The sequence below is a fragment of the Haemorhous mexicanus genome, chromosome 5 (genome assembly GCF_027477595.1).
Source record: "Haemorhous mexicanus isolate bHaeMex1 chromosome 5, bHaeMex1.pri, whole genome shotgun sequence".
NCBI classification, from domain to species: domain Eukaryota; kingdom Metazoa; phylum Chordata; class Aves; order Passeriformes; family Fringillidae; genus Haemorhous; species Haemorhous mexicanus.
Window position 1 is genome coordinate 61,489,978 of NC_082345.1, and position 18,064 is coordinate 61,508,041.

The 18,064-nt window shown below is 39.3% G+C and overlaps 1 protein-coding gene across 3 annotated transcripts in view; it reads right to left on the reverse strand.

Annotated features, from left to right (window-relative positions):
• Positions 1 to 18,064, reverse strand: part of SLC2A13 (solute carrier family 2 member 13) — a 142,704-nt gene that overhangs the window by 15,815 nt on the left and 108,825 nt on the right. For all 3 annotated transcript variants that reach the window (XM_059847328.1, XM_059847327.1, XM_059847326.1), the window contains exon 7: positions 12,380 to 12,505. In XM_059847328.1, coding sequence (XP_059703311.1) covers positions 12,380 to 12,505 — 126 coding nt within the window. The remainder of the gene's footprint in view (positions 1 to 12,379; positions 12,506 to 18,064) is intronic.

The window sequence follows — 18,064 nt, forward strand, 5'->3', positions numbered from 1 at the left end:
AAGATCCAGTAAGAGATAAAGAAACAGTTTAGTTCAGTCCTAATTCTCATGCTGAAATACTTCAGTTAAATGCTGCAGTTCCCACAATTTCTTTCTTTCAGGTATTATCAAATCTTGAAGAACGTCCCAGAGGTGCACATCAGCAAAGAATGTTTAGAAATTTGAGTAAATATGATGGAAGTGATACTACCCAACATTTTGAAGCCTTTGCCATGATCAATAGGTATTTTAGTATGACAGTAATATAAAAAAAAATATAAGAAACCCACTGCATTCTACCAGATGGAGTGGAAAAAACTCCACGATCTGGTAGAGGGAAAGACCCACAATTTGTGTCCTGCAACACTTTTATACTCAAGTATTCATGTGCAGGTCTGGATGGAGATGTGATGTGTGTGATGGGGCCGTGGCTCAGGGATGTCACTTGCACACAGAGTGGCCAGTGGGACATGAGAATTCCTGCTCCCACCACCTTGGTGGCTGCCACAAAAGCTCCATTTAATTGTGTTCACTGCAATCAAGTACAAACTGAAAAGAAACATCTCATGCCACAGTAAGGGCACAGACACATGGCAAACTCTTGTAAGAAATGACATCTGGGAATATTTAACTGCTTGTGAAGTAGGTGCCATTTCACAGATTTAAAATATAAGCACAAAGCTGTCTCTTCATGACAACCAGCAAAAAGGTACCACAGAGACATTCTGGAAACAGAATGAGCTATTATTTCCCTCTTGGCAGCCATCATGATTGAGAAATGCTTGTGGACTCCCTGTGACCCCAGAATGGGCTTTAAAGATTGTTTAGTGGCTTTTCTGTGGTTATACAGAAATAGTTCACTTTTGGAACAATCCGTTTCAGCAGTGAGCGTGCACATCCAGTCTGGCTTCATCCAGTCACTGCCAGCTTCCCCTGCTTCTCTGAAAGGAGGGAGTGCTCATTAGTGATTTGGCCATTTCTTCTGAAAGGCAAACCTTTGGGGAATTTCAGAGATGAGCACTAACTGGAAAGTGTCTATCAGTCACCTTGGGGGCTGCCAGAGCTAACTTGTGCTGCCTGAGGCTTTCTAGCAAAATCCAGACAGATTTAGTCACTCTATTCCTGCCTACAGGCAGGCAGGCTTCATTCTGTTGGAGCTCTTTCAGGACAAAATTGCTTATAAATGTAGGAGATTCAAGTATTTTTTGTTAAAGACAGACTGGCATTGAACACCCATGACAGACTAGCTCAGTAAGAGTTTCACTTGGGTGCAGAGCCCTCGCTGTACCTCAGTGCTCCTGGTTTTCCCCTGAACTGCAGCTGCTCTGCTGCTCCTGAGTTTTTGGTGGAAGTTCTGGGTCATCCCTGCTCTGACATGTTGGAGAGCTTATGGATTGAGCACCAGACTGCAACCATACTACTGACAGAACTGGAGTAATAGGATAGGAGAACTTCTGGCTTTTCTTTCCAGATTTAAAAGCATTTAATCTCTCTGATTGCAGCATTGATGCTCAATAATAAAATTACTGAAACAAACTGGTCTGAAGATTATGATGTCAAATGCAGCACTTTGGAATTTCATGCAGGCTTACCATAAAATAAATATCCACCTGATGTTTACTCTCATTTGTTCTTTCATCTGAATTTACATTTCATTTTCTTAATAATTATAATTTCCAAAGTTCTTTTGGTTATAACAGAAATATCAACCAGCTGCCTAATCACTGCAGAAATATCAGTTCTCCCAGGTGTTGCCTCTTTTGAATGCTGAATAAAGACAGATCACTCCAATGAATACTGGTGGGAAGGGCCAAATGTAGGGCTCAATAATAATAAGTATCAATATTTTAATGTTAACTGAAAAAATTTTAACAGAACAGCAGAACAGAACTGCTGGCATGGCATAAGAAAGTGAATTCTCTAAAACACAGACAAAGACCAGCTGCAAAGGAAAAAAAAGGAACATTTTCTACTCCATTAGTCAAGGAACTACAGCTCAAGGTCACAATTTTAGACATCTGAAGTTGATTTAAACAAATTCCATCCAGACTTCCTATTCTTACTTAAACTTACAAGTAACCTTTACTGATGCTTGTGCTGTCCACCATGTGCCAGTGGTAGTGTCACAGGAATGTCATCATGTCAAAATGATCCCTTGAGTTACAATTGTCAGAAGCATTTCCAAGACTTTATTAAAGACCAAAGAAACCAAAGTGGTTATTGTAACTTAGTATCAAGGTAACTCAGTACAATTCACTGGAAGTTCACCCTCCAAATGAAATAGTCTCTATATTACAATCTTTTTTCTTTTCTGAGTGCTTCTAAACACTTTAGAAAACAATAAAGAGGAAAAAAAAAATATTGCTTTAACTCCCCCAAAGTTTTAGACATACAGAGGTACCATAAAAACTGCACTTTCACACTGAAACCTGGTGTGTGAAGTTAGCGAGGAATGGCAAGATTTTATCATTCAATTGAGAAAAACAAAGTAAATCCCACCCAAACCCCAAACTCAAACCACAAATGGAACATGGTCACACAATTCCAGCACAACCTGGGTCTGCTCTGTGTCTGCAGGCACATTGCTGAGGCTTACAGATAATTTATTGCTTATTCCAGGCAGCAGACCCTGTACCTCCCAGCCAAACCAGCACTGTGCAGAAAGAATTTTCCATTTTTTTCCCTGTTCATACCTTACAACCTCAGTTAACCTCATATTTCAATGGGAGCTGAGGAGAGAGTAAAGTATCAATCCTTTGGAAATTTTTACTGAAACAAAAGGAAAGGGGAGGGGGGACTTTCTAAATTTGCTTTTCTTCTTGAATCTGAGCCAAAAGACCATATAAGGACAAGGAGTTTAAAACAGAGATCAATATTACATGCATTAGCATGCCTTTTTAGCACTTCCCTGCTCTGTTTAATTTCTAGTTATTGACATACATACAAAGTTTATATTTCAACAGTTCTAACAATAACATCTTGACCACCATAACCTTCCATCTAACAACACTTGTTTTCTGTAACAGCAATTTAGACACAAATATTACATTTTAACTAGTGCCAGTAACTGTTTGCCACCACAACTGAAATCTAACTAGACAACACTTGAGATCTTGCATTCGTTGTTTTAAACAGATGATGGAACATATTTTTTAAGCAGAGCTTTTCCCTGATTCCAGTAGGTGGCAATAGCTCTGCCCTAAAAAGCTCAGAGAAACCTTTTTCAGAAGGGGAATGAAGCACTGCATCCCCACCCATCCCTGCTGTACCGGGGAGGCTCTGAATTAAATCATCCAACAGAGCTCTCCAAAGAAGATTCCTCTGCTGTCAGCCCTAAAATTCACTGCAAATCATTAATATTGCAACTAAAAATGGAGCCCTAAGGCTCTAAGAACACTTACAACAAGATAATTACTTCATGCCTGATTTGTGAGAGTGAGCACTTAACACAGAATGCTGCTCTGCTTTGATTTGTGCACACAGGTGCAACACCCATGCCTAATCTAACAAATTTTATAAAATATATATATGGTAATATATATATGGTATATATGGTTTCATTATCTCTGCTTTATGAAATTTAAGAACTTTGGCTACCAAAGTCTTCATTGTTACATGCAACTCAATAGTCTGGGATGTGACAGTCGAAGACCTCGGCAGAAATCAAAGTAATCCTCTATCTTTCATGGCCTCTGACAACTAGAAAGAATTTTACATAAATAAATGCTTTTTTCCCAAGAAAATATGCTAAATGAGAACATAACCCGCCTGAATCACAGGACTGAAGAACTCAATAATCATGCAGAACCTCAAACTCATCTCTCACTATTATCTCTGCAAAGCTAATTGACAGCTGTGGAAAGCTGCAGGACAAAAGGAAGTCTGTGCATCCTGCAAGGAGGAAGAAATGCCCAAAGTGCCACCTCCCAGACTGCCCACCTCCTAGCCTGTACTAACCAAAGAGCTGAGTTAAAGTAAGGTCACGACTTTAAATCAAAGGAATCGATAATTCCAGTTCATCTTGTGCCAGTGAGGGGCTGATGTTACTGCTGCCATTCTCAAGGAAATGAACCACACGTGCAAACAGCACATGCAGTAATTTCGATGACTTAAACTAATCAAACATGTTGAGTTATTCAACAGCCCTACTGCAGAAATGTGTTGATTTATTTTCCCTCAAAAGCAAAAAAAAAAAAAACCAAAACAAAACAACAAACCAACAAACTCTAAAAATTTAATTCTTTTAAGAAGGGAAGATATGAAAATTTTACTGTGTCCCATGTTGGGATTATTGAAGAATTACTTAGTATGGAATAAAGGTATGTAAGATGTGGATTAGGGATGCTGTTAAAAGTACAAGCTGCTGTATGGAGGTCTGGGTTTGGCCCTGTTGAATGGTCTTTATCAGTAAAAATACTCTACCCCATGGGTGTTTCCAAAATATTTTCCACCCTCCAAACAGAGGAAACTTAATTTTAGTAAATCCATCTCACAGTGTAAAAGCCCAAAGGAATCTCCTGAGGCAGTCTTCACAAATTATTTTTATCTAAATTCAAACTTTATAGTCAATAACCAAATAAATGTGAAAAACAGCTACTGGAAGTTCTCCCCTCAGATAAAAAATCCACATGCTCCCAAAAGTGAGTCAGTTCCCTTTCCAGGGCTCCAAGGCAGGAGGGGAACTCCCCATCTGTGCCAGCAGCAGCTCCCTGCACGCTCCCTCTGCCCCTCTGGGGTGCCCCAGGATGAGCAGAGCAGGGCTGAGCTCTGCCCTGCCCAGCACGGCCCCGGCACGGACGCACGGACGGCTCTCCGTCTGTCCCTAGGAAGATGAGCAGCTGGAGAAGCTCATTAGCAGCAGCTCCTATGGGCAGTAAAAGACTCTCTAACGTACCTTTCATAAGGGAGAGAGAAAAGCTGCAGGAATTATCCTCATAATCAAAGCCCACTGGTGGCAGACTGACAATTCTCTCGTACACACTGGCGTTTTCTCCTCCTTTCCTTTCCCATCTCCTTTGTCAGCTAGGAGCAAACATGCTTTCTGAACAGGGAACAAGAGTATTTTCCTTGTAGCTCTCCTTCAGCTGACCAGAGAATGAATGAAAAAAGCTGAAGGCTTGCTTCTTCAGCAGATGTATATTTAAATTTTGAACATCATGCCATCTTCTTCCTTGGACCACTTTTCAAATGAAGAACACTGACTCAAATATTTTTTCATTTAAATAATGCAATTTTTTCCAGCCAGCAGCACTTGACAGATCATATTTTAGCTCAAGGGCCACTTTTGTTTTTATATTCAAATTACCTCAATGCTTGCATCTGAAGTAGTTGTACCAAGTAACCCAAACAGCAGTTGGCATTCCCTGCCAGAATGCCTTTTAACCAGTAACCTGGAGCAAGATCCAGAAGCATGTTTAGCAATAAAAAGGAATGGGTAGAGAACAAATGCACAGACAATATTTCAAACTAACCAGCCCTGCTTTAAAATCCTATTTTGTGCTGGGTGTCTCCAACAAATAAATTCTGCCTTCAGTATAAAAAATAAAAATTTCCCAGTCAAAACACCTTCACTTCATAACAAGGCTTTTCAAACATCCAGAATTTGTCACTGGTGGAGTAGAAATATCATGCTAAAGCTATTAATAGTAATTCCTAAGCAATTATCTGAAAGAAATGTAAATAGTTTCAGTTTAGATTATTGTGTTGCTCTGTTCACTATTTTAGACCTAAAATGCAGCTACAATATACAAAGTACTTTATTTGTACAGGCATTAAATTAAAATATAATTATGTTATAACAATAGCTTAAAAAAAGTCTTCCCTTTTTAGCAAGTTAAACAGTTAAAAAAAGGACAAGATTATCTTCTATTAAAGTTACAATAAAATCCCGCCCTCAATTATTTAATTACACCCTTACAATATTTCAGTACATATATAGATTTCACCATCTTTATATATGCTTAAAAGGAGCTTATTATGGTTTTCAAGTCCACCATTAAATAATTTCCTTTTAAAATAATTTCAAAGTGTGATGTCTTAAAGATTTGAGCAGGAAGAGTGGCTGAAAGGATGTGAACATTAAAATTCCACTTATTTTACTACCTACTCCTGCCTCACCAATAAGACAGGCTCATCAAGGATCAAGGACACTGTATTCTATATTACTTTATCCTTCTATTCTTCCTCTTTGCTCTTACCAGAGAGCAGAAATGGCTTTAAAACATGCATACAAGATTTCTTAAGTTCCTCTTCCACATTCTTTTACAAATCACACTGGCATATGCAACCATTAGACTGTGACTACATGTCTGATAACCTCCTCCCAGGAAAGACCTCGTGCCTTGGAGTCTGGCTGACAAAGACTGTAACCAGTTTCAGATCTTCTTTTAGTTTCTGTTTTCACACAACTCACTAATATATATTAGACATTGTGCTGATGTACATACTCCAAATCAAACAGGACAAATAGGATTGCACCCTGCCACACAGCTGCTCCAGGTTTTCATACCTACTAGCACTAGGGAAGATATTCAGAATACAATTCTGCATCTATCTTGATTTTCTTTTCTGAACAATATTGAGGCAGAGAGGGGGCGTTTTATGTTCTGGGTCCTACTGAAGTTATGAATATTTCAATTTAGCCAACATTTACCATATTGTCTATTAGGAGATTTCTCTAAGACTACTGGTTATAATCACAACTCTTCTGAGTGCTGCCAACATACATGCAGATGTGAATATTCTCTTGATCCTGCTACTTTCCTGAATCCTTTACTCCCTCTACTATCATTTTTTACATGGTAAATATGAGAACCATAATGCTATGTATAATCTTCATCTATTGATCTGACTACTTGGTAAGAGAAATACTAGTTTATCTTCTAATTACTGCTGAGTTAAGCATGAATTTTCAATGCAGACCCTTGTAGAAAGGCTTCAAATAATCATTTCAGCAATAAAATCTTCTAGCAATACTTTCTGCATGACAAAACAAGCCATGTCTACACCCATGGACAGCAGAGTACTTAATTCCTGAAAGATTGCTCTGGGGCCAATCTTTCTGTGGTAACAGCAAAGGTCTGTCATGCTGCTTCCCATGATGTACTGAAAACAGATTCTCAGTCTTCAAATGCATAGTTATGCACATACATTCTTCTTGCATTAGAAAAGCAGTCACAGGAACTTTTACAAATGTATCTGATGGTGCAAAACAAGTGTAATGAACTTACATGTCTGTCTTTATCTACAAGGGGAAAAAGCAATATGGTATTTTTAGAAAAATCGAATGTTCTTACCAAGAAAAAGTATTCTAATAATTTTAAGAGTCTCATCTGCTATGCATTAGACAACAGGGAGTGCTGCATGAGTGTAAAGCTCCCCAGAATATTCTCGAGGCTGTGGCAGACACTGGCATGTCCCCTGTTGGACATAACCCGATCTGTTGTCTGAGAATCCAGCTAATGAACTCCCATGAATTTATTTTTTTCTAACCAGTGGAATCTAGTTAGCATCCAGGCTCGAATGCCAAGGTCATTAGGCACACTCCTGAAGCTGGGAAAGAGGGTTTGACTGACTGCCTGCCTCACCTGCTTCCTCTCACTGCACAGGCAATTCAAACCCACTTTCCCCCCAAACAGGTTTCCAAGACACATTTAAACCCCTCAGCAAACTGGCAGATATGAGCAACAGGCACACAGTGAAACATAACAGCATTACTGAGCATCTGTAAAACATGCCATTAATTTTACATGGGAGGAAGATGCTCAGGAGAGCTCTGGCTAAAGGAAAACAGAGCTTCCCAAAGACAGAGCTCTTCTGCTCTCTCGCCTTTGCAGGGGCTGCCCTTAGAGAGGGGAGTGCTTCTTTATGTTGAGAAAAGCAGGATTCTCCACGAAGCATTAAACTCCCCTGGCACAAAGATGTTCCTCTAACAAAGTTAATAAAAATGGCTGAAAACAGCAAATCAGTCAGCTCCTCTCTCTTTATAGATTTCTGTTCCCAATCGTTCTCCTCTGGGGGCTGTGGAGACCTGCCAGCTAATTGTGTGGACAGGATGGCTCTAGGCTTGTCTCTGATCTGAGGATGATGTTATTATTTCTTCATAATTGTTTACTGTATAAAATCAACATCATTCTCTCCAGAGGAAGATTGCTCAGAGTTGCTCATGAGAGCGTTTCAGCTCAGTTGTGGGCCTGCTGTCGTCTTGACAACATACTCATGTCAAGGTTAATGTCACATCAAGGCACTGTAAGTACCTCCTTCCCTTGCAGTTATTCTTTTAACTGTAAGGGTAGTAATGCAATTTAAAGTTTCTTCATCCTTGGCTGACCTTTAGGAGTATTGATTGCAATTACACAAAGAGAAATTTCAAGAGAGAAACTTCTCTGAGTACTGAGGGAGTAATTGTAGTGGTGGGGAAAACCCCTGGATTTTGGGTTGTGTTCAGAAAGCACAGCCCTGAAAGCAGTCACCTCTACATTTTGTCCTGGCTGAGAGAGGGACTCTGCCCATGACCTCTCTGTGCCACCTGAGTTTCATATGGGAACCTTCCCATTGCAACCCCATCTGTACAAGTGAGCTAATGCTTTTTATTAAGTTCATGGGGATTTCATAATTCAATGCTCATGAAGAACAGAACTGCAAGGCTTTCTGTGCTACTGCTATGTGCAAAACTTCCCTACATCTTGGAAAACAGAGTCCCAGTGCAGAACCGTGAGACCACACTGAAAGAAAAGATACAGCTCTTCTTCTTTTACTACAAAGCAAATAATTTAAGAATATTCTTGCTCACTGTCTTGGAACCATTCTTTATGTGTCCCTGAGCAGAGCTGGAGGCAGCAAGATTTGCATGTCAACAGCTATTTTGTTAACTGGTTCAGAAATACCGAGGGCAGCAAAGCACCTGCCTGTGCTGGTGCCCTGGGCAAAACACTCCTCCCTGTGTTCTTCTACTACCAGTCACGCTTATGTAACTGATTAAATAATGAAAGATACATCTCTGCTGCTTGTGCTACATGCATGATCTTACAGGCACACCCACTGCACATCACCCAGGCTGCTTAAGCTGTGACTTGGACTCGGTCAGATTTATTCCTGCGCAATCTCTCTCCCCCAGGGCCACTGCCAGCCACAGAGTTCCCAACATTCACCAGAACCCAAACACTATATTCTTCTTGAAAAATATGTGGATGCTTTAATTGTCTCCCTGGGTTTCTATGACAACCACAGCAACATAAACAGCCTTGCTGGCAGCCACAGGAGACTGAAATCTCTGCTCTCTTCCCTCCCCTCCCCAGAACTTCTCAATGTAGAACATACCATAACCAAATAAACGCAATTAACAATGGAGGTGGTATCCAGTACACCCAGTTGGCACTGGGGAAATGTCCTGGAAATAAAATGCATTACAATATTTTATGGTAACAGTCAAAGCATGGCCCACTACATCAGTGCTATCGAAGTACCTTGGGACCAACAGTGAAAAACAGTGCAAAGCTATAAATACATAAACAGAAGTTTTCCATGTCAGTCTGCATGGCTGCAGAGAGCTTTAAAAAATACATGACAAGGCCTTCTCTGTTAGAGCTTCTGGGCACCTCTCACCTTGGTGGTAGGTTACACATCAGGAATAGATAAGCCCCTGAGTAAATGTCAGGACAGTTGGGGTTCAGATGGCTGCAGCTCCCAGCTCTCCAGCAGGAAAATCATAAACAAGATGTGATCACAGCAGCAGGAAAATGCTCTGCAAGGCACTGCCAGCCCAAGTCCAGGAGAAGCTGTTTCTCTAACTCCTTCACTAACATTGTGAGAGCTGCTGCTTCTGCTAATGCTCAGACATCTGAGGTCCAACAAGTCCCAAACCAATAGCTCAGAAACAAATTTCTTCTCTCCTGAGCAAAATTAATGGCAAAATAGATTTTCTATGAGCCAAGTGTAACCCTGGAGGTTTTAAGCCATTTAAACTCATTCATCTAATACCGGATGCATGAAGCCATCAGGACACACAGGAGTTACAAAAGAGGCTGCTGATAATTACAGCTATCAGCTGTCCACAGCCCACAAAATCATCTCTCCAATTATTACACTACTTTCTGATCACCATAATGCCATGTATATTTTTTAAGCAATAGCCCCTGTATGTCTAGCTTGTGACAAAGCAACTTTGTGAAAGAAAGGGCTTCAATTTCCTTCCCCAGTGCTGTTAGCTTGTCTCAGGCATTGTTCTCCCTATGCTGCCAGGGAGATACAGATGCCTCTGGCTGCTCTGAGACTCAACTGGGGATGGAACTATGCTGTTTTCCCTGCAGCAATCTTCCCTTGGCAGGGAAACCCTATGGCTTTTTTGCGACTGATTTTGCTGTAAAGCAGACTCAGGATTTGAGCAAATGGAGCTGGGGGTGGTATGTGAATGTGAGCCCTTGGAAACAAAACTCTATGGGGATTCCCCCGGGCCAGTAAGCAGAAATACACCTATCTGTGAAGAAAAGGAGCAGAAGGAAAAGATGGCAGAATGCTTCCCTCTTCCACAGGGCTTGGAGGGCACAGAAGGCACCACCTGACACTGCAGAGCTTGAAGGATTAGCTTTTTGAAAACTGAGGCAAGAGAGAAATTAATGAAATAAACACTAGAAATTGTGAGGAATATTTAGAAAAAGAAATGTGGATATTTTATTGGTTTTCCATCTTTAGGCAGGACTTTCACAGTGGTGACTACCAGTATAACATATATAAAATTGTTTCATTTCCTTTCAAAGGATTTTAAGCAGGGTCCTCATGGTATGGAATTCTTGCACATGGAAAGACTGCATTTTGCAATATGAAAGGGAAATATTTATTCTTCCCTATCTAATTTGCTCCCACAGGCTGTACAGCAAAGACAGAGACTGAATCATTAATATGAAATAATTGCTTAGCCCACATTTACTGTGCTAAAAAATAGCACTGGCTAATGAAATAAAGTTTAATTTTACCTATCAACTATTCATAAAAATGTTTTGTTTGCATGTATGTCTTTCTGAATTCTAGTGTGATTCTGATAACTATAGAAAAGCTACTTGAAACTACAGCATATAGGAAATGAATGTTGACTTGGAATATGAAGAGACATCTGTTACCTTACAAATATGAGAGTCCACAGGCTGCAGATCACATCAGGGTATCAGGCAATATGCAAGGTATACTCCATAATGTGACATTGAAGTTAGTCACAGAACAAGCAGGTCAGATGCAATTTTGTAGTTTTCCCAGTTATTTATTAACTGTAATAACCCCCAAATGATCACAGTGCTTTTAACTTCGGATTACAAAAAATATAAGCTTCTCTTTTCTGCACTTGGAATTAATTACTAGGCCTAATGGTACTGAAATCAAAATGAGGGCAATTTTAAAGTAATTTTAAATTAATGATTGTACAATTAGTAGATATTTTTCATACCTTTTAGCCTCTGTCCAATATGACTCAGTGCCTTTGAGACAGTTTGGTTGAAATTCTGAGAAATATGTATGAAAGTTAATAAAAATTAAAAAAATAAAAAAAAAAAGAGGCCCAAACCACCACACAAACCTTTGCCTATTCCCTAGGTATGTTCATGGTGTGTGGGTGGCTGAGATGAATTATGTTGAGGTGGTTTTCTCAGAAGTAATTACATAATTCCCTTGTGCCTCTGAACCATTCTAAACCCTAATCCAAGACCTAATCATTACTAAAGTATTCATAAAGCCTCTACAAGACAATGTTCCAACTCACAAAGCTATTCCTGAGGAATAGTCAGTACTCCAGAAAACCTGAAGGTTGCTGTGACTTCCCAGGCAGTTTTGTGCTGCATAAGAAAGAGGTGTGATATATTTTGCAGTTGTGCCTATGAATGCACACGTTTTTACACCCAAGTGCAACATATGGCATGGCACCCCTTTCAGGCACAGAACCACAGAAATCTGGGGCCAAACCCCATGCTTTTGACAATTTGAACTTTTCACATTTTGCTAATTTTAGTTTATTCAGCTGAGCTAATTGTTTCTTCGGTAGGCCAAAATTAAAAGTGTGGTCTAATGAATGCATTTTAAAAGAAAATTAATTCAGAGGGCTTTAAGTATACAACTAGGGAATGTGCCACTTCAAATGAATGAAAAACATTAAGGAAAGGTAATTTTCCTCACTTCTAGTGTACTTTTGCCATGCTTCCTAAGTGACAGACTATACCAAAAGGGCTGCACACATCAGGGTCAAGGCTTTAATTTATTGTTAGGAAGTAATCACCCATTTTTGACACTGCCAAGTTATTTTCTTCTTCCCAAACATCTTAAGAATTTAACACTTTCTGTAAAAGCAAAATTGTTCTCAATAGCATAAAAGACACTCTCTGTAGAGCACAAGGCTAAAAAATCTTGACAAGTGACATACCTGCCCCAAGCTGCTTTCATTGTAGAGTGTTTATCAACAGGAATGCATGAGGATTCAACAACACTTGATTTATTCAATTTGTAGCAGAGACCACAGTCTGGATCTAACATGCATCCATTGCAGTAACTGAAAGAGAAAAAATAAATACTTAAGCAACAATTCATTCATTTGTGGATGTCAAAACCAATAGCATCTCCTAATAAGTCTTGGAATGCACATAGCTAAGTTGTCAGGGTTGGAGACAAGACCAGTAAGTTCTCCAAAAGGGATCACATATTGCTTTCAACCTCTTCTGTAACACATTTTGGTGGTCCATCTGCATCTACCCTGTGATACCTGATCAGGTTGTAGGAGAATTCATTCACAGAATAAATTTAAATTGAAAAAAGACAGATTGGAGTAGAAGAAAAAGAATCATCATAGAATCATGGACTGGTTTGAGATGGAAGGGACCTTAAAGATCACCAAGTTCCAATGCCCACTGCCATGGGCCAGGACACCTTTTACTAGACCTCAGCTCAGAGCCTGATCCAGCCTGGCCTTGAATAGTTCCAGAGATGAGTCATCCAAAAGTTCTCTGGGCATCTGCTTCAGTGACTTACTACCCTCAAATAAAAGGGCTTCTTCCTACTGTCTAATCTAAACACTATTTCAGTTTGAAGTCATTCTCCCTTGCCCTATCATACATCATACCTAATCACCAAGCTAGAATTTGGGCATCCATGGATGTGAGTCAGTCAGAGACCACAACACCACGTGTCTCCATGAGCAAGCTCAGCACCTGGATTTCCAGCACATTTGATGGAAGGAGTCATTGTGTCAGAGGAGGCAATTCACATACAGGCACCCAGTGCCCAAAAATACCCCATCTGCCCCTTAGCTGTCACTGCAGAGTGTGCAGTGCTCTTGCAGGGTATTCCCAGGCATCACACTTGCCAGCTCTGTGGAGCTGCCTCTGATTTCCTTGGGAGTCTCAATAAGCATGAGATGCTAACATTCAGGCTAAGTTTCCTCAATGCCATTCTGTCAGTTGCTCAAGGAACTGGACAGCAAAACTGTTCTCAGTCCCTGGCTGCACTGACCACATCCCCACTGACTCTTCTGGCAGCCTAGACACCAAGGGCCCTAGAGATACTTCACTGAGGAGTCAGTCCAAAATCTGTCTCTCAGTTCTGACTGATGGGGGATGCAGTTACCTGAGCTACAATGGCATCCCAAAGCTCCCCATGCAGTGCAAGGTACCTGAAAGCTGCTGGCACAAAGCCCTGCAAACACTCACTCACTGCTCCTGTGATTAAACTCCACAGGTATTTTATCTTCCCTGGAAGCCATTTTACATTCAGACACACATTTTCACCTGAATATCCAAGGGATGACTTTAGCCAGTAAAAATTAGAAAAAAATAGGTACTGTAAAACATAGAGTGAGCCAGGGAATTTGAAAATAAAATTTAACTTTGAAATGCAACATCTGGAAATGTATAATTAAGGTGACCAAAGTAGCTTTAACATACACTCCTGTAACAACAATATCAAGGAAATATTATTTTCTGAGTGCATATCTTTAACACAAGAAGGAATTTGTGAATTAAGGAATATCTTGCTTAAACTACTTAAGCATTATGAGAAAAAGTAGAAATAACTGTATAACAAAGTCTCAAGAAACTAAAACAGCAAAGCAGATTATATGGATATAAAAAGTCTGAAAGTATATGCTTAAAATCTAGTTATTCAAACTCTTTGTATTATAATGTTTCTAAAAGAATTATAAGGCCAACTCACATGGCAGATGGCAAAAAAAGGGCTTGCATTGTGATTAGAAAATGTATTCATTTGGATTTTCCTATTTCTTCCAAGTTCAGAAAAATATACTCTTTGCTATTGTGTTCTTTTAAATTATGAAATTACTGCAGAATTTCTATGTTGTCTACATTTAGAATATAAATCTATTTTAAACACACCTTCCTCTGCTTAACTGATTGGTCAAATTCCAGTTTAAACAGTTTGTGGTTTTTTAATTAGGAAAACTGCATTAAATCTGATCTTAATTGAGATATAGACTGCAGAAAATATTTTTACATTGGAGATGAAACAAAACTTTCAGATGAAAGACAATCATTTTATCTAACTGTAGAAAACATTTCTTCTCTTGCAAAGATAAATGAGAAAATTGTAATTCTGCAATTAGCAATTTTCAAAGGAAAGGCCAATAGCACTATTACAGTAGTGAGATTTAGTTACATTTTGTTACATTGATATTAGTACATCAATGGGCAGTGACCAAAAGAGTTTACAGGAACAGAAGACTGCAAGTGAATGAAAACATCTTTATAAATCACAAATGCATTCAAATATGCAATAATAATACAAAAAATGTATAAAATTAAAATATTTTCTTATATTGAAAAGAATCTTGTGACAGCAAACAGGATTGTGGCATATGATTTTCAAACTATAGAACATTTTCCACTGAAATGGGGTCATCAAAGTGCCTGTAAGGAACATGAATTTCTAACAAGACACAGTGATTTGTGTCATCTTTATGGTGTTACCAGCAGAGGACAGGACAGGCACTGGACACCTCTTGGTTCCCTCAGTGTCTGCACAAGAATCAATGCAGAGATGAACAGCAGGGCTGAATTTGCACTGTCTGTTCCATCCTGCTGGGTAACTCCACATAACCTCATGTAGTGCTGGTACCAGAAACCAGTCGAGTGGGAAGCACAAGGGATCTTATTTATTCCTACTCCCATCCAGAAAAAAATGGAGAGATTTGAGTATTGATTCCAGTGTCTGTCTACATGGCTGCTGGTTCAACTGATCCCCTGGCTTTATTGGGTATTGTAAAATAATTCAGGTTGAAAAAGACCTTTAACACCATCAAATCCAACTGGTCCTCCTGGTGGCATTCAATGTAATAAAGGCTGCTGGATTTCATGTTTTGCCAAATGTCAGAGGTTATACAGAGTTACTCCTAACAGAGTTACTCCTAACAATTTCAATAACTTAAAAATATTATTTTCCATGCTTTTTCTGAAGTTTGTCTTTCAGATTGAACAGTTAAACAGCAGCTCTTTATAAACCCTTTATGCTAGGATTTCCTGTCATCCTATGCAGTGAGTCTATACAAGCAGACCCCGACTTCGGATTTTGGAGACAAGGCTAATTTATACCAGACAGAGGAAACACAGAAATCTAACACACAAGACCTCAAGCCTCTTCAAATCTAACTCCCAGCAGACTAAGAGCAGGCAGCTGCTATTCAGAACATTTAGTATTTTTCAGTGCCCTGTCTTATCACTGATATAAAATTTTATGTTGTCTTTGACGAGGTACATGGTCATTGCTTTTTCCAAGATGAAGACCAGTGGTTTTTTCCTCCAAACCCCTAGCACATACACATTAAAACTGTTTCATAACACAATAAAGAAACCTCTATCAGTTACTAAGTCTAATGATAATAGAAGATGCACCATGAAATGAGCAAGGAAGATTCTTTTTTCAAAGAAGCAGTTAAAAAACAATCACAGACACCGTGTGCTGAGGCTGCTCACTCTAGAAATAAAATATAAAGCAGTTTCAGGTTCCTTCTTCCCTCTAGACCCATTATTATCTGCTAAACTATTTAAACAATTTGAATTTGAGCACATATTCTGACATACATGCTCATAGTGATAAAAATAATATAGGATATAGAATATATCAGGAAAAGAAATGCACAGTTTAATACTTACTGACATGAAACAATTTCTACAGAGCTCATTCCTGTCCTCAGAAGTACCTTATCAGTCCTATCTATATATATGTGTGTATATATATATATATATATATATATATATATAAAAATATATGTCACAGGATGAATCTTTAAAAATATTGGCAATTCTTCAAATCCACACCAGAGATCAGCTATGGCCTTGAAGGCTCTATATGAGAGTACTCTTGGATGTCTAGGTAGGAAAGGAAATTTGCATCCAATCATAAACAGGAGATATGCTTCCTCTAGTTATCCTGAGATATTTATATTTGTGCTAAGTTTATGAGCTAGTGTCTTGAAAACAAGTTCATCTGTGAAAAGCCAGTTCAACATTCCCAGGTAGGCTGGTGGTCTGTAAGACTGACAACTCAAGACTGAAATACCTGGGAGAGATGATTTGATTTTGATGAAACCAGGCAGCACTACAGCAGAAAGGTTTTACAATGAGCCTGTTTCACTCCCTGCTTGCCAGCTGGGCTCCTAGGCAACCCAGAGAAGGCAAGTGTCTGGACTTCAGATGCTGCAGCCTATGAGGCAGAACAACAGCAGCCAGGCTCCACAGGTCCAAAAATGCCCAGCTTCTCGCAGATCAGTGGCATGAACTCAACAGAACAAAGTAGCCTGGCCTCTCAGTCTATGGGAGGCTGCCATGGAATGGGATTTCTGGGGTCCTGCTCAAGCATCACAGCATGTTTGCTGAGGAGCTGACAGACTGTCAGCAGAGTAGATAGCCCCATGTTACTGGGATATTTTGTGAAAAATCCCTTCCCTAGGATTTCTCCTGGGAAGATAAGAAGCCTCAGCTCCTCCATGTTTTCTTGCTCTGGAATGCGATCTGGAGATGGTTTATCCAAACATGTGAAATGTTTTTGAGTTAATGACCAATCACCATCAGCTGTGTCGGACTCTGAGGAGTCAGTCATGAGCTTTCATTATCATTCTTGTTAAGCCTTCTGATACAGCCTTTCTCTTTCTTTAGTATAGTTTTACTATAGCATATATGATAACATGATATGATATGATATGAAGTAATGTAATACGATGTAATGTAATACAATGTAATATAATACAATGTAATATAATACAATACAATATAATACAATACAATATAATAGAATACAATATAATAGAATACAATATAATATAATGTAATGTAATGTAATGTAATATAATATATATCATCCCATATCATAAAATAATAAATCAACCTTCTGAAAACATAAAGTCAAATTCTCATCTCTCACCTCATCCGGGCGACCTCACAAACACCACATCCCCAACCCTGTGATTCCTCACTGATTCTGCCAACACATTCAACACATGTCCCCTTCATCCAACCCCACAGCAATAACTGATATCTAGAAAGACTGACAGCACCAATTCTGAGGTTCTTTGACAGCAATTTCTTGCCAGCCTAAGCAGCAGCAACTTTCAGAACGCTCTGGATCAGCCTGCACAATTAACTGCTCCTGAGATTAGAGGCTGATCACAAAGGCCTCAATGCCATCCTCTCTCACAGAGATCTTACACTATGTGGATGAATTACTAATTGACTAGCTGTGGACATTTTTCTTGATACCAAAATTACTGTTTTCTTTCTTTCTAACAGTGTGTTTTAGCAGGCTCTAATGCAGTCTCTAAAAATATTGAATAAAATCTCTGACCTGCCAAAGTGACTCTCCAAGTGCTGAAGAAAGGTTCCTAACTACTTTTACCCCCCTGCTTGGAATACTCCATACTTATGTTTGTTTCATCATTACATTTTGCACTTTAAATCTGCAAAATGACCTTGTAAGTAATGACTCTCCTACAATTCTCAGAAGTCTTGTAATTTAAGATGCAAGTTTTACCTTGCCATTTTTTGTTGAGTGATTTAGCACTAAAAGACCTCTGCCCAGTGCCTTTGCTCTGCAAGCACAATTTGTCTTT